General features: G+C 44.5%; 1 protein-coding gene across 1 annotated transcript in view; it reads left to right on the top strand.

Annotated features, from left to right (window-relative positions):
* Positions 1-23,893, top strand: part of LOC118381834 (metabotropic glutamate receptor 5-like) — a 137,664-nt gene that overhangs the window by 102,906 nt on the left and 10,865 nt on the right. Inside the window, exons 9-10 of the mRNA XM_052468890.1 lie at positions 14,726-14,843; positions 15,067-15,253. Coding sequence (XP_052324850.1) covers positions 14,726-14,843; positions 15,067-15,253 — 305 coding nt within the window. The remainder of the gene's footprint in view (positions 1-14,725; positions 14,844-15,066; positions 15,254-23,893) is intronic.

The raw sequence follows: 23,893 nt of genomic DNA, 5'->3' as shown, positions 1-23,893 counted from the left end.
TGTGGTGTAATGTGTCTCCCATCTAGACTGTAACTGGTGTAATGTGGTTCCCGTCTAGACTGTAACTGGTGTAATGTGGCTCCCGTCTAGACTGTAACTGGTGTAATGTGGTGTAATGTGGTTCCCGTCTAGACTGTAACTGGTGTAATGTGGTTCCCGTCTAGACTGTAACTGGTGTAATGTGGTTCCCGTCTAGACTGTAACTGGTGTAATGTGGTTCCCGTCTAGACTGTAACTGGTGTAATGTGGTGTAATGTGTCTCCCGTCTAGACTGTAACTGGTGTAATGTGTCTCCCGTCTAGACTGTAACTGGTGTAATGTGGTGTAATGTGGTGTAATGTGGTTCCCGTCTAGACTGTAACTGGTGTAATGTGGTGTAATGTGTCTCCCGTCTAGACTGTAACTGGTGTAATGTGTCTCCCGTCTAGACTGTAACTGGTGTAATGTGTCTCCCGTCTAGACTGTAACTGGTGTAATGTGGTGTAATGTGGTGTAATGTGGTTCCCGTCTAGACTGTAACTGGTGTAATGTGGTGTAATGTGGCTCCTGTCTAGACTGTAACTGGTGTAATGTGGTGTAATGTGGCTCCCGTCTAGACTGTAACTGTTGTAATGTGGTGTAATGTGGCTCCCGTCTAGACTGTAACTGGTGTAATGTGGTGTAATGTGGTGTAATGTGGTGTAATGTGGTTCCCGTCTAGACTGTAACTGGTGTAATGTGGCTCCCGTCTAGACTGTAACTGGTGTAATGTGGCTCCCGTCTAGACTGTAACTGGTGTAATGTGGTGTAATGTGTCTCCCTGTCTAGACTGTAACTGGTGTAATGTGGTGTAATGTGTCTCCCGTCTAGACTGTAACTGGTGTAATGTGGTGTAATGTGTCTCCCGTCTAGACTGTAACTGGTGTAATGTGGTGTAATGTGGCTCCCGTCTAGACTGTAACTGGTGTAATGTGGCTCCCGTCTAGACTGTAACTGGTGTAATGTGGTGTAATGTGTCTCCCGTCTAGACTGTAACTGGTGTAATGTGGTGTAATGTGGTTCCCGTCTAGACTGTAACTGGTGTAATGTGGTGTAATGTGTCTCCCGTCTAGACTGTAACTGGTGTAATGTGGTGTAATGTGGTTCCCGTCTAGACTGTAACTGGTGTAATGTGGCTCCCGTCTAGACTGTAACTGGTGTAATGTGGTGTAATGTGTCTCCCGTCTAGACTGTAACTGGTGTAATGTGGTTCCCGTCTAGACTGTAACTGGTGTAATGTGGCTCCCGTCTAGACTGTAACTGGTGTAATGTGGTGTAATGTGGCTCCCGTCTAGACTGTAACTGGTGTAATGTGGTGTAATGTGGCTCCCGTCTAGACTGTAACTGGTGTAATGTGGTGTAATGTGGTGTAATGTGGTGTAATGTGGTTCCCGTCTAGACTGTAACTGGTGTAATGTGGCTCCCGTCTAGACTGTAACTGGTGTAATGTGGCTCCCGTCTAGACTGTAACTGGTGTAATGTGGTGTAATGTGGCTCCCGGCGGGACTGTATCTGGTGTAATGTGGTGTAATGTGGCTCCCGGCGGGACTGTATCTGGTGTAATGTCAATGAGTAAACACAGAGAGAGAGAGAAAGAGGGAGAGAAAGCGGGAGAGAGATAGATAGAGAGAGAGAGACACACACACAGAGAGAGAGAGAGAGAGAGAGAGAGAGAGAGAGAGAGAGAGAGAGAGAGAGAGAGAGAGAGAGAGAGAGAGAGAGAGAGAGAGAGAGAGAGAGAGAGAGAGAGAGAGAGAGAGACATAGAGAGAGACATAGAGAGAGAGAAAGAGACATAGAGAGAGACATAGAGAGAGAGAATATCCAAGTTCTGAGGTCTTCTGCCTTTGGCCTCAGGAGCAGGAACCTGGACCAAATACATTTCTTCACCAAAGATATTGTATATACAGACATTGTATATCCTACAAGAAACATGGAATAAATGATGGTGCAGCAGTCTAAGGCACTGCATCTCAGTGCAAGAAGCGTCACTGCAGTCCCTGGTTCAAAACCAGGCTGCATTACATCCAGCCTTGAATTGGGAGTCCCATCGGGCTGCGCACTATTAGCTCAGCATCATCTGGGGTAGGCCGTCATTATAAATAAGAATTTGTTCTTAACTGACTAAAATAATAAAGGAGATGGACCCACTGGTTGCCCTCTAGGTTACAGAGAGCTGGTCGTCCCATCCACCAAACTACCAGGTGTGAAACAGGGAAGGGACGCAGGGGGTATGCTAATTTGTTATAGAGCAGATCTAACTCACTGTATTGAATTAATCAAAACAGGAACATTTTACATTTGGCAAGAAATTCAAAAGGAAATGATCTCAATAGCTACCTATATCCCCCCACTAGAATCCCTATACTTTAATGAAGACAGCTTCAGGGGAAATCAATAATTTCCAGGCCCAGGGACATGTACGAGTCTGTGGCAACCTAAATACCAGAACTGGGCAAAAACATGACACACTCAACACACAGAGGGACAAACACCTGCCTGGAGGTGGCAGCATTCCCTCTTCCTTCTGCTCCCCTAGGCAAAACTATGACAACATAACCAACAAAAACAGTCACAACTCCTGCAATGGAAATAGTCTGGGTAGCCATTTGATTAGGTGGTCAGGAGTCATGGCTTGGGGGTAGAAGCTGTTTAGAAGACTCTTGGACCTAGAAGTGGCACTCTGGTACCACTTGCCGTGCTGTTGCAGAAAGAACAGTCTATGACTAGGGTGGCTGGAGTCTCTGACCATTTTTTGGACCTTCCTCTGACACCGCCTGGTATAGAGGTCCTGGATGGTAGGGAGCTTAGCCCCAGTGATATACTGGGCCGTATGCACTACCCTCTGTAGGCCGAGCAGTTGCCATACCAGGAAGTGATGCAAACAGTCAAACAGCAAACAGCTCTCGCTGGTGCAGCTTTAGAACCTTTTGAGGATCTGAGGACCCATGCAAAACTTTACAGTCTCCTGAGGAAGAATAGGTTTTGTCTGCTTGGACCATGTTAGTTGGTTGGTAATGTGGACACCAAGGATCTTAAAGCTCTCAACCTGCTCCACTGCAGCCCCGTCAATGAGAATTGGGGCTCGGTCCTCATTTCTCTGTAGTCCACAATCATCTCCTTTGTCTTGATTTCGTTGAGGGAGAGGTTGTTGTCCTGGCACCACGCGACCAGGTCTCTGACCTCCTCCCTATTGGCTGTCTCTTCGTTGTCGGTGATCAGGCCTACCATTGTTGTGTCATCTGCAAACTTAATGATGGTGTTGGAGTCGTGCCTGGCCATGCAGTCATGAGTGAACAGGGAGTACAGGAGAGGGCTGAGCACGCAACCCTGAGGGGCCCTTGTGTTGAGGATCAGCGTGGAGGATGTGTTGTTACCTATCCTTACCACCTGGGGGCGGCCCGTCAGGAAGTCTAGGATCCAGTTGCAGAGGGAGGTTTTTAGTCCCAGGGTCCTTAGATTATTGATGAGCTTTGAGGGCAATATGGTGTTGAACGCTGAGCTATAGTCAATGAATAGCATTCTCACATAGGTTTTCCATTTGTCCAGGTGGGAAAGGGCAGTGTGGCGTGAGATCGAGATAATCTGTGGATCTGTTAAGGTATGCAAATTGGAGTGGGTCCAGGGTTTCTGGGATAATGGTGTTGATGTGAGCCATGACCAGCCTTTCAAAGCACTTCATGGCTACAGACGTGAGTGATACGGGTTGGTAGTCATTTAGGCACGTTACCTTAGTGTTCTTGGGCACAGGCAGTATGGTGGTCTGCTTAAAACATGTTGGTATTACAGACCCGATCGGACAGGGAGAGGTTGAAAATGTCAGTGAAGACACTTGCCAATTGGTCAGCGCATGCTCGCAGTACACTTCCTGGTAATCCGTCTGGCCCTGCGGCCTTGTGAATGTTGACCTGTTTAAAGGTCCTACTCACATTGGCTGCAGAGAGAGCGATCACACAGTCTTCAAGAACAGCTGGTGCTCTCCTGCATGTTTCAGTGCCATTTGCCTCAACGCTTTTCCTGTTTGAAGGTTCGTTGGAGGGCATAGCGGGATTTCTTATAAGGTTCCGTGTTAGAGTCCCGCTCCTTGAAAGCGGCAGCTTTTGCCTTTAGTTTAGTGCGGATGTTGCCTGTAATCCTTCTGGTTGGGGTATGTACGTACTGTCACTGTCGGGATGACGTCATCGATGCACTTATTGATGAAGCCAATGACTGATGTAGTGTACTCCTCAATCAATGCCATTGGAGGAACCTCTGAACATCTTCCAGACTGTGCTAGCAGAATAGTCCTATAGCTTAGCATTTGCTTAATCTGACCACTTTTTTTATAGATCGAGTCACTGGTGCTTCCTACTTTAACTTTTGCTTGTTAGCAGGAATCAGGAGGATAGAATTATGGTCAAAATTGCCAAATGGAGGGTGAAGGAGAGCTTTGTATGCGTCTCTGTGTGTGGAGTAAAGCTGGTCCAGAGTGTTTTTTCCATTGGTTGCACATTTAACATGCTGATAGAAATTTGGTAAAACGGATTTAAGTTTCCCTGCATTAAAGTCCCTGGCCAATCGGAGCGCTGCCTCTGGGTGAACGTTTTCTTGTTTGCTTATGGCGGAATACAGCTCACTCAATTCTGTCTTAGTGCCAGCCTCTGACTGTGGTTTTATGTGAACAGCCACAAAAAATACAGATGAAAACTCTCTAGATAGTGTGGTCCACGGCTTATCGTAAGATACTCTACCTCGGGCGAGCAATAGCTCGAGACTTCATTAGATATCGTGCACCAGCTGTTATTTACAAAAATACATAGCCCGCAGCCTCTTGTCTTACCAGATGCAGCTGTTCTATCCTGCCGTTACAGCGTATAACCAGCCAGCTGTATGTTCGTTCAGCCACGACTCCATGAAGCATAAGATATTACAGTTTTGAATGTCCTGTTGGTAGTTTAATCTTGCTCATAGGTCATCCATTTAATTCTCCAAAGATTGCATGTTTGCTAGCAGAATGGAAGGAAGTAGGGGTTTATACGATTGCCTACGAATTCTCAGAAAGCAGCCCGCCCTTTGACCCCTTTGACCCCTTTTTCACCGCTTCCTCCACGCAAATCACAGGGATTTGGGCCTGTTCCCGAGAAAGCAGTATATCGTTTGCGTCGGGCTCGTCAGACTCATTAAAGTCAAAAAAGGATTCTACCAGTCCATGGTAAGTTATCGCAGTCCTGGTGTCCAGAAGTTTTTTCGGTCATAAGAGACAGTAGCGGCAACATTATCTACAAAATAAGTAAAAAAATAAGTTACAAAAAACACAAATAAACAAATTTAAAAAACAATTGGTTGGGGACACGTAAAACGCCTGCCCTCTTCTCCAGCGCCATTATTCCCTATCAAATCTAAAAAAATCAAACAGACAACCGAAGAAAATGAACAACAATGAGAAATAGTTTTATGAAGAATGTAAAAACCTAAGAGAGAAACCTATCCAACCAAAAACACAGAGACCCAGAAAGCCTGAGTTTACTCCTTCACATTGGTGAATTACTAAAACAATACACAATTACACTACGGAAAAAGAAGGAACAATGTAATTGAAGAATCCATAGACTCTAAATACTTCTGTGAAAATTGGAAAAAATACTAAACACATAACAACACGAAGAGTTACCTATCCAAAATGGACATGTATGGGTAAACCACTTCCCCAATCTATTCGGCCCAAAAACAAAAAATAAACAGCAAAAACATACACATGATCAAACACAAATCTTAGAGTCACCTATTAATAAGGAAGCTGCGAATTTCCGCAGCTTTTTGTTAAAAATCGCGCAACATTTCAGTGCCCTGCTACTCATGCCAGGACTATAGTATATGCATATGATTAGTATGTGTGGATAGAAAACACTCAGACGTTTCTACAACTGGTTAAATCACGGCTGTGACTATAACAGAACGTGCGTTTCATCGAAAAGTGCAGGAAAATCTGATCACTGAAAATAGGAAAATATATCCATACGCAAATTCAACCAATTGTTAAAAGTGACCCACATTAAATGGAGCCGAGGTTGCAATACCTACAGCTTCCACACGATGTCAACAGTCTTGTCATTTGTCTCGGATTTGTTTCTTGGTCAAACGGACACAAGGAAGCCGATTTCTTCCGGTCTCCGACAGGATGTTTTGGTTGAGATATATCCGGACATGATATCAAGACGTGAAGCTAAAGAATATACATCGCCCCGTGATCATTTTGATAGATTATTAATGTTTACTAATACCTAAAGTTGCATTACAAAAGTATTTTGAAGTGTTTTGTGAAAGTTTATCGTCGACTTTTTTAATTTTAAAAAATGACGTTACGTTAAAAAACGCTATTTTTTTCGTTGATCACACAGTCTTCATAGATCGATATCTAGGCTATATATGGACCGATTTAATCGAAATAAGACCCAAAATGATGTTTATGGGACATCTAGGAGTGCCAAGAAAGAAGCTCCTCAAAGGTAATGAATGTTTTATATTTTATTTCTGCGTTTTGGTTAGGACCGGCTACCGCAAAATCTGTCGTTTTAGATGAAGTTCCAGTACTTTTGGGTGCATGCTATCAGATAATAGCTTCTCATGCTTTCGCCGAAAAGCATTTTACAAATCTGACTTGGTGGATAGATTCACAACGAGTGTAGCTTTAATTCAGTACATTGTATGTGCATTTTAATGAAAGTTTGAGTTTTATCAAAAACTATACGTGGCGCACTTGAAATTTCCGCTGATTTGATCCCCACAGCGGGAGCACTTCCCTAACAATTAAAGACTATCAGGACACACTGGATTCTCCAATTACAGTGAATGAACTACAGGACAAAATACCAAATACTCTTTAACATCATTCTTAGCTCTGGAATCTTCCCCAATATTTGGAACCAAGGACTGATCACCCCAATCCACAAAAGTGGAGAGAAATTTGACCCCAATAACTACCGTGGGATATGCGTCAACATCAATGCTGGGAAAATACTCTGCATTATCATTAACAGCAGACTCAGTGAAAACAATGTACTGAACAAATGTGAAATTGGCTTTTTACCGAATTACTACGGACCACGTATTCACCCTTCACAACCAAATTGACCAACAAACAAACCAAAACAAAGGCAAAGTCTTCTCATGCTTTGTTGATTTAAAAAAAGCCTTTGACTCAATTTGGCTTGAGTGTCTGCTATACGTGTCTGCTATACGTGTCTGTATACGTGTCTGTATACGTGTCTGTTATACGTGTCTGTATACGTGTCTGTATACGTGTCTGCTATACGTGTCTGCTATACGTGTCTGTATACGTGTCTGTATACGTGTCTGTATGTGTCTGTATACGTGTCTGTTATACGTGTCTGCTATACATGTCTGTATACGTGTCTGCTATACGTGTCTGTATACGTGTCTGCTATACGTGTCTGTATACGTGTCTGCTATACGTGTCTGCTATACGTGTCTGTATACGTGTCTGCTATACGTGTCTGCTATACGTGTCTGCTATACGTGTCTGTATACGTGTCTGCTATACGTGTCTGCTATACGTGTCTGTATACGTGTCTGTCTATACGTGTCTGTATACGTGTCTGTATACGTGTCTGCTATACGTGTCTGTATACGTGTCTGTATACGTGTCTGCTATACGTGTCTGTATACGTGTCTGCTATACGTGTCTGCTATACGTGTCTGTATACGTGTCTGCTATACGTGTCTGCTATACGTGTCTGCTATACGTGTCTGTATACGTGTCTGCTATACGTGTCTGCTATACGTGTCTGCTATACGTGTCTGCTATACGTGTCTGCTATACGTGTCTGTATACGTGTCTGCTATACGTGTCTGCTATACGTGTCTGCTATACGTGTCTGCTATACGTGTCTGCTATACGTGTCTGCTATACGTGTCTGCTATACGTGTCTGCTATACGTGTCTGCTATACGTGTCTGCTATACGTGTCTGCTATACGTGTCTGCTATACGTGTCTGTATACGTGTCTGCTATACGTGTCTGTATACGTGTCTGCTATACGTGTCTGCTATACGTGTCTGCTATACGTGTCTGCTATACGTGTCTGCTATACGTGTCTGTATACGTGTCTGTATACGTGTCTGTATACGTGTCTGTATACGTGTCTGTATACGTGTCTGCTATACGTGTCTGTATACGTGTCTGTATACGTGTCTGTATACGTGTCTGCTATACGTGTCTGTATACGTGTCTGTATACGTGTCTGCTATACGTGTCTGCTATACGTGTCTGCTATACTGCTATACGTTTCTGCTATACGTGTCTGCTATACGTGTCTGCTATACGTGTCTGTATACGTGTCTGCTATACGTGTCTGTATACGTGTCTGCTATACGTGTCTGTATACGTGTCTGTATACGTGTCTGTATACGTGTCTGCTATACGTGTCTGCTATACGTGTCTGCTATACGTGTCTGCTATACGTGTCTGCTATACGTGTCTGTATACGTGTCTGTATACGTGTCTGCTATACGTGTCTGCTATACGTGTCTGCTATACGTGTCTGCTATACGTGTCTGCTATACGTGTCTGTATACGTGTCTGTATACGTGTCGTGTCTGTATACGTGTCTGTATACTGTCTGTATACTTGTCTGCTATACGTGTCTGCTATACGTGTCTGTATACGTGTCTGCTATACGTGTCTGTATACGTGTCTGTATACGTGTCTTATACGTGTCTGTATACGTGTCTGTATACGTGTCTGCTATACGTGTCTGTATACGTGTCTGCTGTATGTGTCTGCTACGTCTGCTATACGTGTCTGCTATACGTGTCTGCTATACGTGTCTGTATACGTGTCTGCTATACGTGTCTGCTATACGTGTCTGCTATACGTGTCTGTATACGTTTCTGCTATACGTGTCTGTATACGTGTCTGCTATACGTGTCTGCTATACGTGTCTGCTATACGTGTCTGTATACGTGTCTGTGTTTCTGCTATACATGTCTGCTATACTGTCTGCTATACGTGTCTGCTATACGTGTCTGTATACGTGTCTGCTATACGTGTCTGTATACGTGTCTGTATACGTGTCTGCTATACGTGTCTGCTATACGTGTCTGCTATACGTGTCTGTATACGTGTCTGCTGTACGTGTCTGCTATACGTGTCTGTATACGTGTCTGCTATACGTGTCTGCTATACGTGTCTGTATACGTGTCTGCTATACGTGTCTGTATACGTGTCTGCTATACGTGTCTGCTATACGTGTCTGTATACGTGTCTGTATACGTGTCTGTATACGTGTCTGCTATACGTGTCTGTATACGTGTCTGTATATACGTGTCTGTATACGTGTCTGCTATACGTGTCTGCTATACGTGTCTGTATACTGTCTATACGTGTCTGCTATACGTGTCTGTATACGTGTCTGCTATACGTGTCTGTATACGTGTCTGCTATACGTGTCTGTATACGTGTCTGCTATACGTGTCTGCTATACGTGTCTGTATACGTGTCTGCTATACGTGTCTGCTATACGTGTCTGTATACGTGTCTGCTATACGTGTCTGTATACGTGTCTGCTATACGTGTCTGCTATACGTGTCTGTATACGTGTCTGTATACGTATACGTGTCTGCTATATACGTGTCTGTGTCTGTATACGTGTCTGCTATACGTGTCTGTATACGTGTCTGTATACGTGTCTGTATACGTGTCTGTATACGTGTCTGCTATACGTGTCTGCTATACGTGTCTGTATATGTGTCTGCTATACGTGTCTGCTATACGTGTCTGCTATACGTGTCTGTATACGTGTCTGTATACGTGTCTGTATACGTGTCTATACGTGTCTGTATACGTGTCTGTATACGTGTCTGTATACGTGTCTGCTATACGTGTCTGTATACGTGTCTGCTATACGTGTCTGTATACGTGTCTGTATACGTGTCTGCTATACGTGTCTGCTATACGTGTCTGTATACGTGTCTGTATACGTGTCTGCTATACGTGTCTGCTATACGTGTCTGTATATGTGTCTGCTATACGTGTCTGTATACGTGTCTGTATACGTGTCTGTATACGTGTCTGTATACGTGTCTGCTATACGTGTCTGCTATACGTGTCTGTATACGTGTCTGTATACGTGTCTGCTATACGTGTCTGCTATACGTGTCTGCTATAACAATTGATGGAAAGTGGTGTGGGGAAAAATGTCAAATCCATGTACACAAACAGTGTGCATTTAAAATGGCAAAAACACACACATTTCTTTCCACATGGCCATGGGGTGAGACAGGGATGCAGCCCCACCCTCTTCGACATATATATCAATGAATTTACGAGGGCACTAGAACAGTCTGCAGCACCTGGCCTCACCCTACTAGAATCTGAAGTCAAATGTCTACTGTTTGAGACTGTTAGAGAAGAGTCCTCTAAGAGTCCTCTAAGCAAGCTGGTCCTTGGGCTCTGTTCACAAACTCAAACACACCCCACAGAGCCCCAGGACAGCAACACCTTTAGACCCAACTAAATCATGAGAAAACAAAAGGAGAATTACTTGACACATTGGAAATAATTAACAAAAAAACTGAGCAAAGTAGAATGCTATTTGGCCCTAAACACAGTGTACACATTGGCAGAATACCTGACCACTGTGACTGACCCAAACTTAAGGAAAGCTTTGACTATGTACAGACTCAGCGAGCATAGCCTTGCTATTGAGAAAGGCTGCCGTAGGCAGACCTGGCTCTTAAGAGACTGTAGACTATGTGCACACTGCCCACAAAATGAGGTGGAAACTGAGCTACACTTCCTAACCTCCTGCCCATTGTATGACCATATTAGGGACACATATTTCCCTCAGATTACACAGATCCACAAAGAATTTGAAAACAAACCCAATTTTGATAAACTCTCATATATACTGGGTGAAATACCCCAGTGTACCATCACAGCAGCAAGATTTGTGACCTGTTGCCACAAGAAAAGGGCAACCAGTGAAGAACAAACACCAGTGTTAATACAACCCATATTTATGTTTATTTATTTTCCCCATTGTAGTTTAACTATTTGCACATCATTACAACACTGTATAGAGACATAATATGACATTTGTATTTATGTATTTATTCTTTTGGAACTGTGTAATGTTTACTGTTAATTGTTATTGCTTATTTCACTTTTGTTCATTATCTTCTTCAGGTATTCCCAAACTGGGGTACGCGATGCCGTCGGGGGTACGCCAAATAAAAACGTCATTCACATTTTTTTAATGTAAATATATATAAAAAATACAAAAAAAATTATCGCCTGAGTATCCTCAGTTCACTGCCAAAATAAAGCATCTAGTGTTCAGCGTAATAAGAACACAATGTCAAACACAGGTAACCTAGTCAAATAATTAACATCCAATCACATTAACCGTTACTCATCCAATCACATTAACCGTTACTCATCCAATCACATTAACCGTTACTCATCCAATCACAATAACCGTTACTCTCTCGCAGGAATTCCACAAAAGTTTGTATGTAGCCAAACGTAGCTGCTGCTCGTGTTGGCGTCTGTACTTATGGAGCAAAAGCCATGACATGGAGACATAGTGGAGTGGTAACGCGTGTGCAAGCAGTTGTTCCAGACACCACTTGAGTAGACTGCAGCATCCACCTAGAGGCTCTTGCTACCAAGGGAATGCCTGACAGCTTGAAATATGTTTTGGACACTACAGGGAAAATGTTTAACTTTGTTAAAACAAGGCCCCTGAACTCTTGTGTATTTTCTGCACTATGCAATGATATGGGCAGCAACCAAGTAACTCTTTTACAACATACAGAAGTGCGCTGGTTATCAAGGGGCAAAGTATTGACACGTTTTTTAAATTGAGAGACGAGCTTAAAGATTTCTTTACTGACCATAATGTTCACTTGTCTGACCTCTTGTAAGGATGATGAGTTTCTCACACGACTGGCCCATCTGGGTGAGGTTCTCTCTCCTGAATGATTTGACTCTAGGATTACAGGGACTCTATATTCAATGTGCGGGACAACATTTAAGCCATGATTAAGAAGTTGGAGCTCTTCTCTGTCTGCATTAACAAGGACAACACACAGGTCTTTCCATCAATGTGTGATTTTTTGTATGCAAATGAACTCAAGCTTACGGACAATGTCAAATGTGACACAGTGAAGCACCTGAGTGAGTTGGGTGAGCAATTACACAGGTTCTTTCCCAAAACGGATGACACAAACAACTAGATTCATTATCCCTTTCATTCCCTGCCTCCAGTCCACTTACCGATATCTGAAAAAGAGAGCCTCATCAAAATTACAACAAGAGGTTCTGTGAAAATGGAATTGAATCAGAAGCCACTGCCAGATTTCTGGATTGGGCTGCGCTCAGAGTATCCTGCCTTGGCAAATCTCTGCTGTTAAGACACTGATGCCCTTTGCAACAACATGCCTATGTGAGAGTAGATTCTGAGCCCTCAATAGCATGAAAACTAAATACAGGCACAGACTGTGTGTGAAAAATGACTTAAGACTGAGACTCTCTCCAATACAACCCAACATTGCAGAGTTATGTCCATCCTTTCAAGCAAACCCTTCTCATTAACCTGTGGTGAGTTATTCACAATTTTCAATGAAAAAATATGTTTTTATATGTAAGATGGTTAAATAAAGAGCAAAATTATTGATTACTGTTATATTATTATTTGTGCCCTGGTCCTATGAGAGCTCTTTGTCACTTCCCACGAGCCAGGATGTGACAACAACTCTCATTCTTATGTTTAATAAATGTATCGTATAGTGTGTGTGTCGCAGGTTTACAATGATGGCAAAAAACAACATTTGAGAGTGCGCTGACCCTGGTGCTAGAGGGGGTACAGCTGGAGGTTAAATGTTTGAAGGGGTATGGGACTATAAAAAGTTTGGGAACCACTGCTCTACTTCACCTACTTTGGCAATCTAAATATATGTTTCCCATGCCAATTAAGCCCTTGAATTAGAATTTAAATTGGGGGAGAGAGAGAAAGAGAGAGAGAATACTGCTCCAGACCCGTCTGTGTGAATGTGAACAGCAAAGTCTCTGTTAAATCAATAGAAAGATTAAACACACACTGTACTCAGATCAGACTATACAGCGAGAGAGAAATCCTAACCCCACTGGAGGTGGAGAGAGAGAGAGAGGCCTCAATACAAAGTTCCTGAGTGACTGTAAAGTTGAGTTCAATTCAAGTTTTGTAAACAGTTTCTTCCACAATGACTGTTTCTTCTCTTAACGGTACCTGTACTCCCATTCAGCAAATAAACTGTTATTGCCTCTAAACTGAACTACTTCACTGATTAATTTAACATTATAGACTGTGTTAAAGGTAGAGCCGTTAATGACTGCATCTATTTTAATGGCAGTGTGGCGGTGGTGTTCTGTCTGGTTTGTCGTCTCTGGTGTTCTGTCTGGTTTGTCGTCTCTGGTGTTCTGTCTGGTTTGCCGTCTCTGGTGTTCTGTCTGGTTTGCCGTCTCTGGTGTTCTGTCTGGTTTGTCGTCTCTGGTGTTCTGTCTGGTTTGTTCTCTGGTGTTCTGGGTTTGTCGTCTCTGGTGTTCTGTCTGGTTTGCCGTCTCTGGTGTTCTGTCTGGTTTGCCGTCTCTGGTGTTCTGTCTGGTTTGCCGTCTCTGGTGTTCTGTCTGGTTTGCCGTCTCTGGTGTTCTGTCTGGTTTGCTGGTGTTCTGTCTGGTTTGTTTCTGGTGTTCTGTCTGGTTTGTCGTCTCTGGTGTTCTGTCTGGTTTGTCGTCTCTGGTGTTCTGTCTGGTTTGCCGTCTCTGGTGTTCTGTCTGGTTTGCCGTCTCTGGTGTTCTGTCTGGTTTGCCGTCTCTGGTGTTCTGTCTGGTTTGTCGTCTCTGGTGTTCTGTCTGGTTTGCCGTCTCTGGTGTTCTGTCTGGTTTGTCGTCTCTGGTGTTCTGTCTGGTTTGCCGTCTCTGGTGTTCTGTCTGGTTTGCCGTCTCTGGTGTTCTGTCTGGTTTGTCGTCTCTGGTGTTCTGTCTGGTTTGCCGTCTCTGGTGTTCTGTCTGGTTTGCCGTCTCTGGTGTTCTGTCTCGGACCCGCCGGGTCCGGGAGGTATTTCCAGCGAGCATTACGCCAGCTAATTAGAACTGTCCCTTTAATTAATGAGACTTATCTCACAGCCCAGGAGGGGTGGGGGAACAGAGGGAGAGAGAGAGAAAAGGAGGGAGAGTGTCACGTTTGTCATAAGGAGTAGACCAAGATGCAGCGTGGTATGTTTCCATCCTTTATTTTGGAAATGAAAACTTCAAAGAACAAAACGACATAAGAAACGTGACGCTAGACTAATGCTCACAGGCAACAATACATAGACAAGATCCCACAAAGCACAATGGGAAAATGGCTACCTAAATATGATCCCCAATCAGAGACAACGATAAACAGCTGCCTCTGATTGGGAACCATATCAGGCCAACATAGATATACAATTCCTCTAGATAACCCACCCTAAATCACACCCTGACCCAACCAACAGCTCTCTATGGTCAGGGCATGACAGAGAGAGAGGAGGGCACACGAGACAGAGAAGGTGAGAAAAAAGGAGGGATAACTAAATCCAGAGAAAAAGAGAGAGAAAGAAAGTAAGAAAAACTGAAAACTTATCAATACTGTTTATTTTTAACCTCTCACTATCTTTTTCTCTCTCCATCTCCCCCCCACCCTCCAGGCTGTGACCCTATCCCAGTGGAGTACCTGCGTTGGGGGGACCCAGAGCCCATTGCTGCTGTGGCATTTGCTTGTTTGGGACTCTGTGCCACATTCTTCGTCACCTCCGTCTTCATCAGGTGACAACTTATGGATTTTGACATAATAAATGTGAAAGTCAATGTCATATTGAAACGTTTGCTTGGGAGAATATGCATGGAGTAAAACCCAGGGTAAAACACGTTAAAGGGATTCCACTTGTTTTCCAACAGGGTTTGGCACTGGGATTGTTTTCAACATGTCATTTTAACTGTAAGTTAGTATATTTGTTACAAGGTTATACAACAAACTGTGTGGGTGTAGGTTCCGGGACACTCCGGTGGTGAAGTCGTCCAGCAGAGAGCTTTGTTACATCATCCTGGCTGGGATCTGTCTGGGTTATCTGTGTACCTTCAGTCTCATCGCCAAGCCCCACGCTGCACACTGCTACCTACAGAGACTGGGCATAGGCCTGTCCCCTGCCATGAGCTACTCTGCCCTGGTCACCAAGGTACATCATCAAGCCCCTCTTTACCTTGATTCTTTCACCTACCGTGTCCTTGTACATCTAGACATAAGGATCTCCCAAACAGACTGTGTTTGAGGTCATTATTACAGATTTCCCATTATCTCCCATTATGAAGTCTATTCATTCATTCATTCTCTCTGATGTGTTTGTTGTTGCAGACTAAGCGTATAGCTCGTAACCTGGCTGTGTTGTTGCAGACTAACCATATAGCTCGTATCCTGGCTGTGTTGTTGCAGACTAACCATATAGCTCGTATCCTGGCTGTGTTGTTGCAGACTAACCATATAGCTCGTATCCTGGCTGTGTTGTTGTTGCAGACTAACCATATAGCTCGTATCCTGGCTGTGTTGTTGCAGACTAACAGTGTAGCTCGTATCCTGGCTGTATTGTTGTTGCAGACTAACCGTATAGCCCGTATCCTGGCTGTGTTGTTGTTGTTGCAGACTAACCGTATAGCTCCTATCCTGGCTGTGTTGTTGTTGTTGCAGACTAACCGTATAGCTCGTATCCTGGCTGTGTTGTTGTTGCAGACTAACAGTATAGCTCGTATCCTGGCTGTGTTGTTGCAGACTAATCGTATATCTCGTATCCTGGCTGTGTTGTTGTTGCAGACTAACCGTATAGCTCGTATCCTGGCTGTGTTGTTGTTGCAGACTAACAGTATAGCTCGTATCCTGGCTGTGTTGTTGCAGACTAATCGTATATCTCGTATCCTGGCTGTGTTGTTGTTGTTGCAGACTAACCGTATAGCCCGTATCCTGGCTGTGTTGTTGTTGCAGACTAACAGTATAGCTCGTATCCTGGCTGTGTTGTTGTTGCAGACTAACAGTATAGCCCGTATCCTGGCTGTGTTGTTGTTGCAGACTAACAGTATAGCTCGTATCCTGGCTGTGTTGTTGTTGCAGACTAACAGTATAGCTCGTATCCTGGCTGTGTTGTTGCAGACTAATCGTATATCTCGTATCCTGGCTGTGTTGTTGTTGTTGCAGACTAACCGTATAGCCCGTATCCTGGCTGTGTTGTTGTTGCAGACTAACCGTATAGCTCGTATCCTGGCTGTGTTGTTGCAGACTAATCGTATATCTCGTATCCTGGCTGTGTTGTTGTTGTTGCAGACTAACCGTATAGCTCGTATCCTGGCTGTGTTGTTGTTGTTGCAGACTAACCGTATAGCTCGTATCCTGGCTGTGTTGTTGCAGACTAACCGTATAGCTTGTATCCTGGCTGTGTTGTTGTTGTTGCAGACTAACCGTATAGCTCGTATCCTGGCTGTATTGTTGTTGCAGACTAACAGTATAGCTCGTATCCTGGCTGTATTGTTGTTGCAGACTAACAGTATAGCTCGTATCCTGGCTGTGTTGTTGCAGACTAACCGTATAGCTCGTATCCTGGCTGTATTGTTGTTGCAGACTAACAGTATAGCTCGTATCCTGGCTGTGTTGTTGTTGTTGCAGACTAACCGTATAGCCCGTATCCTGGCTGTATTGTTGTTGTTGCAGACTAACCGTATAGCTCGTATCCTGGCTGTGTTGTTGTTGTTGCAGACTAACCGTATAGCTCGTATCCTGGCTGTGTTGTTGTTGCAGACTAACCGTATAGCCCGTATCCTGGCTGTGTTGTTGTTGCAGACTAACCGTATAGCTCGTATCCTGGCTGTGTTGTTGTTGCAGACTAACCGTATAGCCCGTATCCTGGCTGTATTGTTGTTGCAGACTAACAGTATAGCTCGTATCCTGGCTGTGTTGTTGTTGCAGACTAACCGTATAGCTCGTATCCTGGCTGTGTTGTTGTTGCAGACTAACCGTATAGCTCGTATCCTGGCTGTGTTGTTGCAGACTAACCGTATAGCTCGTATCCTGGCTGTGTTGTTGCAGACTAACCGTATAGCTCGTATCCTGGCTGTGTTGTTGCAGACTAACTGTATAGCTCGTATCCTGGCTGTGTTGTTGTTGTTGCAGACTAATCGTATAGCTCGTATCCTGGCTGTGTTGTTGCAGACTAACCGTATAGCTCGTATCCTGGCTGTGTTGTTGTTGTTGCAGACTAACCGTATAGCTCGTATCCTGGCTGTGTTGTTGTTTCAGACTAACCGTATAGCTCGTATCCTGGCTGTGTTGTTGTTTCAGACTAACCGTATAGCTCGTATCCTGGCTGTATTGTTGTTGCAGACTAACAGTATAGCTCGTATCCTGGCTGTGTTGTTGTTGTTTCAGACTAACCGTATAGCTCGTATCCTGGCTGTGTTGTTGTTGCAGACTAACCATATAGCTCGTATCCTGGCTGTGTTGTTGTTGTTGTTGCAGACTAACCGTATAGCTCGTATCCTGGCTGTGTTGTTGCAGACTATCCGTATAGCTCGTATCCTGGCTGTGTTGTTGCAGACTAACCGTATAGCTCGTATCCTGGCTGTGTTGTTGTTGCAGACTAACCATATAGCTCGTATCCTGGCTGTGTTGTTGTTGTTGTTGCAGACTAACAGTATAGCTCGTATCCTGGCTGTGTTGTTGCAGACTATCCGTATAGCTCGTATCCTGGCTGTGTTGTTGCAGACTAACCGTATAGCTCGTATCCTGGCTGTGTTGTTGTTGCAGACTAACCATATAGCTCGTATCCTGGCTGTGTTGTTGTTGTTGCAGACTAACCGTATAGCTCGTATCCTGGCTGTGTTGTTGCAGACTAACCGTATAGCTCGTATCCTGGCTGTGTTGTTGCAGACTAACTGTATAGCTCGTATCCTGGCTGTGTTGTTGTTGCAGACTAATCGTATAGCTCGTATCCTGGCTGTGTTGTTGCAGACTAACCGTATAGCTTATCCTGGCTGTGTTGTTGTTGTTGCAGACTAACAGTATAGCTCGTATCCTGGCTGTGTTGTTGTTGCAGACTAACAGTATAGCCCGTATCCTGGCTGTGTTGTTGTTGTTGCAGACTAACCGTATAGCTCGTATCCTGGCTGTGTTGTTGTTGTTGCAGACTAACCGTAGAACTCGTATCCTGGCTGTGTTGTTGTTGTTGCAGACTAACCGTATAGCCCGTATCCTGGCTGTATTGTTGTTGCAGACTAACCGTATAGCTTGTATCCTGGCTGTGTTGTTGTTGTTGCAGACTAACCATATAGCTCGTATCCTGGCTGTATTGTTGTTGCAGACTAACAGTATAGCTCGTATCCTGGCTGTGTTGTTGTTGCAGACTAACCGTATAGCTCGTATCCTGGCTGTATTGTTGTTGCAGACTAACCGTATAGCTCGTATCCTGGCTGTGTTGTTGTTGCAGACTAACCATATAGCTCGTATCCTGGCTGTGTTGTTGCAGACTATCCGTATAGCTCGTATCCTGGCTGTGTTGTTGCAGACTAACCGTATAGCTCGTATCCTGGCTGTGTTGTTGTTGCAGACTAACCATATAGCTCGTATCCTGGCTGTGTTGTTGTTGTTGCAGACTAACCGTATAGCTCGTATCCTGGCTGTGTTGTTGCAGACTAACCGTATAGCTCGTATCCTGGCTGTGTTGTTGCAGACTAACTGTATAGCTCGTATCCTGGCTGTGTTGTTGTTGTTGCAGACTAATCGTATAGCTCGTATCCTGGCTGTGTTGTTGCAGACTAACCGTATAGCTCGTATCCTGGCTGTGTTGTTGTTGTTGCAGACTAACAGTATAGCTCGTATCCTGGCTGTGTTGTTGTTGCAGACTAACAGTATAGCCCGTATCCTGGCTGTGTTGTTGTTGTTGCAGACTAACCGTATAGCTCGTATCCTGGCTGTGTTGTTGTTGCAGACTAACCGTATAGCTCGTATCCTGGCTGTGTTGTTGTTGTTGCAGACTAACCGTAGAACTCGTATCCTGGCTGTGTTGTTGTTGTTGCAGACTAACCGTATAGCCCGTATCCTGGCTGTATTGTTGTTGCAGACTAACCGTATAGCTTGTATCCTGGCTGTGTTGTTGTTGTTGCAGACTAACCATATAGCTCGTATCCTGGCTGTATTGTTGTTGCAGACTAACAGTATAGCTCGTATCCTGGCTGTGTTGTTGTTGCAGACTAACCGTATAGCTCGTATCCTGGCTGTATTGTTGTTGCAGACTAACAGTATAGCTCGTATCCTGGCTGTGTTGTTGTTGCAGACTAACCGTATAGCTCGTATCCTGGCTGTGTTGTTGTTGCAGACTAACCGTATAGCTCGTATCCTGGCTGTATTGTTGTTGCAGACTATCCGTATAGCTCGTATCCTGGCTGTGTTGTTGCAGACTAACCGTATAGCTCGTATCCTGGCTGTGTTGTTGTTGCACACTAACCATATAGCTCGTATCCTGGCTGTGTTGTTGTTGTTGCAGACTAACCGTATAGCTCGTATCCTGGCTGTGTTGTTGCAGACTAACCGTATAGCTCGTATCCTGGCTGTGTTGTTGCAGACTAACTGTATAGCTCGTATCCTGGCTGTGTTGTTGTTGTTGCAGACTAATCGTATAGCTCGTATCCTGGCTGTGTTGTTGCAGACTAACCGTATAGCTCGTATCCTGGCTGTGTTGTTGTTGTTGCAGACTAACAGTATAGCTCGTATCCTGGCTGTGTTGTTGTTGCAGACTAACAGTATAGCCCGTATCCTGGCTGTGTTGTTGTTGTTGCAGACTAATCGTATAGCTCGTATCCTGGCTGTGTTGTTGCAGACTAACCATATAGCTCGTATCCTGGCTGTGTTGTTGTTGTTGCAGACTAACAGTATAGCTCGTATCCTGGCTGTGTTGTTGTTGTTGCAGACTAACAGTATAGCTCGTATCCTGGCTGTGTTGTTGTTGCAGACTAACAGTATAGCCCGTATCCTGGCTGTGTTGTTGTTGTTGCACACTAACCGTATAGCTCGTATCCTGGCTGTGTTGTTGTTGCAGACTAACCGTATAGCTCGTATCCTGGCTGTGTTGTTGTTGTTGCAGACTAACAGTATAGCCCGTATCCTGGCTGTGTTGTTGTTGTTGCAGACTAACCGTATAGCTCGTATCCTGGCTGTGTTGTTGTTGCAGACTAACCGTATAGCTCGTATCCTGGCTGTGTTGTTGTTGTTGCAGACTAACCGTAGAACTCGTATCCTGGCTGTGTTGTTGTTGTTGCAGACTAACCGTATAGCCCGTATCCTGGCTGTATTGTTGTTGCAGACTAACCGTATAGCTTGTATCCTGGCTGTGTTGTTGTTGTTGCAGACTAACCATATAGCTCGTATCCTGGCTGTATTGTTGTTGCAGACTAACAGTATAGCTCGTATCCTGGCTGTGTTGTTGTTGCAGACTAACCGTATAGCTCGTATCCTGGCTGTATTGTTGTTGCAGACTAACAGTATAGCTCGTATCCTGGCTGTGTTGTTGTTGCAGACTAACCGTATAGCTCGTATCCTGGCTGTGTTGTTGTTGCAGACTAACCGTATAGCTCGTATCCTGGCTGTATTGTTGTTGCAGACTATCCGTATAGCTCGTATCCTGGCTGTGTTGTTGCAGACTAACCGTATAGCTCGTATCCTGGCTGTGTTGTTGTTGCACACTAACCATATAGCTCGTATCCTGGCTGTGTTGTTGTTGTTGCAGACTAACCGTATAGCTCGTATCCTGGCTGTGTTGTTGCAGACTAACCGTATAGCTCGTATCCTGGCTGTGTTGTTGCAGACTAACTGTATAGCTCGTATCCTGGCTGTGTTGTTGTTGTTGCAGACTAATCGTATAGCTCGTATCCTGGCTGTGTTGTTGCAGACTAACCGTATAGCTCGTATCCTGGCTGTGTTGTTGTTGTTGCAGACTAACAGTATAGCTCGCCTGGCTGTGTTGTTGTTGCAGACTAACAGTATAGCCCGTATCCTGGCTGTGTTGTTGTTGTTGCAGACTAATCGTATAGCTCGTATCCTGGCTGTGTTGTTGCAGACTAACCATATAGCTCGTATCCTGGCTGTGTTGTTGTTGTTGCAGACTAACAGTATAGCTCGTATCCTGGCTGTGTTGTTGCAGACTAACCGTATAGCTCGTATCCTGGCTGTGTTGTTGTTGTTGCAGACTAACAGTATAGCTCGTATCCTGGCTGTGTTGTTGTTGCAGACTAACAGTATAGCCCGTATCCTGGCTGTGTTGTTGTTGTTGCAGACTAACCGTATAGCTCGTATCCTGGCTGTGTTGTTGTTGCAGACTAACCGTATAGCTCGTATCCTGGCTGTGTTGTTGTTGCAGACTAACCGTAGAACTCGTATCCTGGCTGTGTTGTTGTTGTTGCAGACTAACCGTATAGCCCGTATCCTGGCTGTATTGTTGTTGCAGACTAACCGTATAGCTTGTATCCTGGCTGTGTTGTTGTTGTTGCAGACTAACCATATAGCTCGTATCCTGGCTGTATTGTTGTTGCAGACTAACAGTATAGCTGGTATAATGGCTGTGTTGTTGTTGCAGACTAACCGTATAGCTGGTATCCTGGCTGTATTGTTGTTGCAGACTAACAGTATAGCTCGTATCCTGGCTGTGTTGTTGTTGTTGCAGACTAACCGTATAGCTCGTATCCTGGCTGTGTTGTTGTTGCAGACTAACCGTATAGCTCGTATCCTGGCTGTGTTGTTGCAGACTAACCGTATAGCTCGTATCCTGGCTGTGTTGTTGTTGCAGACTAACCGTATAGCTCGTATCCTGGCTGTGTTGTTGTTGCAGACTAACCATATAGCTCGTATCCTGGCTGTGTTGTTGCAGACTAACCGTATAGCTCGTATCCTGGCTGTGTTGTTGTTGCAGACTAACCGTATAGCCCGTATCCTGGCTGTGTTGTTGTTGCAGACTAACCGTATAGCTCGTATCCTGGCTGTATTGTTGTTGCAGACTAACAGTATAGCTCGTATCCTGGCTGTGTTGTTGTTGTTGCAGACTAACCGTATAGCCCGTATCCTGGCTGTGTTGTTGTTTCAGACTAACCATATAGCTCATATCCTGGCTGTGTTGTTGTTGCAGACTAACCGTATAGCTCGTATCCTGGCTGTGTTGTTGTTGCAGACTAACCATATAGCTTGTATCCTGGCTGTGTTGTTGTTGTTGCAGACTAATCGTATAGCTCGTATACTGGCTGTGTTGTTGCAGACTAACCATATAGCCCGTATCCTGGCTGTGTTGTTGTTGTTGCAGACTAACCGTATAGCTCGTATCCTGGATGTGTTGTTGTTGTTGCAGACTAACAGTATAGCTCGTATCCTGGCTGTGTTGTTGTTGCAGACTAACCGTATAGCTCGTATCCTGGCTGTGTTGTTGTTGTTGCAGACTAACCGTAGAACTCGTATCCTGGCTGTGTTGTTGTTGTTGCAGACTAACCGTATAGCCCGTATCCTGGCTGTATTGTTGTTGCAGACTAACCGTATAGCTTGTATCCTGGCTGTGTTGTTGTTGTTGCAGACTAACCATATAGCTCGTATCCTGGCTGTATTGTTGTTGCAGACTAACAGTATAGCTCGTATCCTGGCTGTGTTGTTGTTGCAGACTAACCGTATAGCTCGTATCCTGGCTGTATTGTTGTTGCAGACTAACAGTATAGCTCGTATCCTGGCTGTGTTGTTGTTGCAGACTAACCGTATAGCTCGTATCCTGGCTGTGTTGTTGTTGCAGACTAACCGTATAGCTCGTATCCTGGCTGTATTGTTGTTGCAGACTATCCGTATAGCTCGTATCCTGGCTGTGTTGTTGCAGACTAACCGTATAGCTCGTATCCTGGCTGTGTTGTTGTTGCACACTAACCATATAGCTCGTATCCTGGCTGTGTTGTTGTTGTTGCAGACTAACCGTATAGCTCGTATCCTGGCTGTGTTGTTGCAGACTAACCGTATTGTATCCTGGCTGTGTTGTTGCAGACTAACTGTATAGCTCGTATCCTGGCTGTGTTGTTGTTGTTGCAGACTAATCGTATAGCTCGTATCCTGGCTGTGTTGTTGCAGACTAACCGTATAGCTCGTATCCTGGCTGTGTTGTTGTTGTTGCAGACTAACAGTATAGCTCGTATCCTGGCTGTGTTGTTGTTGCAGACTAACAGTATAGCCCGTATCCTGGCTGTGATGTTGTTGTTGCAGACTAATCGTATAGCTCGTATCCTGGCTGTGTTGTTGCAGACTAACCATATAGCTCGTATCCTGGCTGTGTTGTTGTTGTTGCAGACTAACAGTATAGCTCGTATCCTGGCTGTGTTGTTGCAGACTAACCGTATAGCTCGTATCCTGGCTGTGTTGTTGTTGTTGCAGACTAACAGTATAGCTCGTATCCTGGCTGTGTTGTTGTTGCAGACTAACAGTATAGCTCGTATCCTGGCTGTGTTGTTGTTGCAGACTAACAGTATAGCTCGTATCCTGGCTGTGTTGTTGTTGCAGACTAACCGTATAGCTCGTATCCTGGCTGTGTTGTTGTTGCAGACTAACCGTAGCTCGTATCCTGGCTGTGTTGTTGTTGTTGCAGACTAACCGTATAGCCCGTATCCTGGCTGTATTGTTGTTGCAGACTAACCGTATAGCTTGTATCCTGGCTGTGTTGTTGTTGTTGCAGACTAACCATATAGCTCATATCCTGGCTGTATTGTTGTTGCAGACTAACAGAGACTAACCATATAGCTCGTATCCTGGCTGTGTTGTTGCAGACTAA

This window comes from Oncorhynchus keta, chromosome 18 (genome assembly GCF_023373465.1).
Source record: "Oncorhynchus keta strain PuntledgeMale-10-30-2019 chromosome 18, Oket_V2, whole genome shotgun sequence".
Taxonomy (NCBI): domain Eukaryota; kingdom Metazoa; phylum Chordata; class Actinopteri; order Salmoniformes; family Salmonidae; genus Oncorhynchus; species Oncorhynchus keta.
The sequence above is the reverse complement of the archived record's forward strand: the minus strand, read 5'-3'. Positions and strand labels throughout refer to the sequence as shown.